The 465-nt window shown below is 61.9% G+C and overlaps 1 protein-coding gene across 1 annotated transcript in view; it reads left to right on the top strand.

Annotated features, from left to right (window-relative positions):
* The window catches only part of LOC104525483 (PDZ domain-containing protein 7-like), a gene marked incomplete at both ends in the record, with an annotated part of 2295 nt that overhangs the window by 959 nt on the left and 871 nt on the right, over nt 1-465 (top strand). Inside the window, 2 exon segments of the mRNA XM_010168651.1 lie at nt 3-79; nt 373-433. Of these exon segments, the coding sequence (XP_010166953.1) occupies nt 3-79; nt 373-433 (138 nt within the window).

Below are 465 nucleotides of genomic sequence, written 5' to 3'. Positions count from 1 at the left end.
AGTCAAGTTTGAAGACATAAGCCATAGCAAGGCAGTGGAGGTGCTGAAGGGGCAGACCCACATCATGCTAACCATCAAGGTACCCGCGCCCAGTCCTGTGGGACCCCCGTGCAAGGCAGGGGGTTGGCGTGTCCCCATGCTGGCACTGTTTTTTGCATTATTCATGGCTGGCACCGGATCGGGTTCGCCCGGGGTGGCCAGTGCATGCTGACCCCCTTGTCCTCTCCCCCTGTGTGTAGGAGACGGGCCGGTTCCCTGCCTACAAGGAGATGGTGGCCGAGTACTGCGCATTATTCATGGCTGGCACCGGATCGGGTTCGCCCGGGGTGGCCAGTGCATGCTGACCCCCTTGTCCTCTCCCCCTGTGTGTAGGAGACGGGCCGGTTCCCTGCCTACAAGGAGATGGTGGCCGAGTACTGCTGGATCAGTCGCTGTAAGGGCAGTGCCGTGCGGGTACCGGCTGGG

This window comes from Antrostomus carolinensis, unplaced genomic scaffold (genome assembly GCF_000700745.2).
Source record: "Antrostomus carolinensis isolate BGI_N321 unplaced genomic scaffold, ASM70074v2 scaffold34425, whole genome shotgun sequence".
Lineage (NCBI taxonomy): Eukaryota > Metazoa > Chordata > Aves > Caprimulgiformes > Caprimulgidae > Antrostomus > Antrostomus carolinensis.
This window is presented reverse-complemented; position numbering and strand designations above follow the sequence as displayed.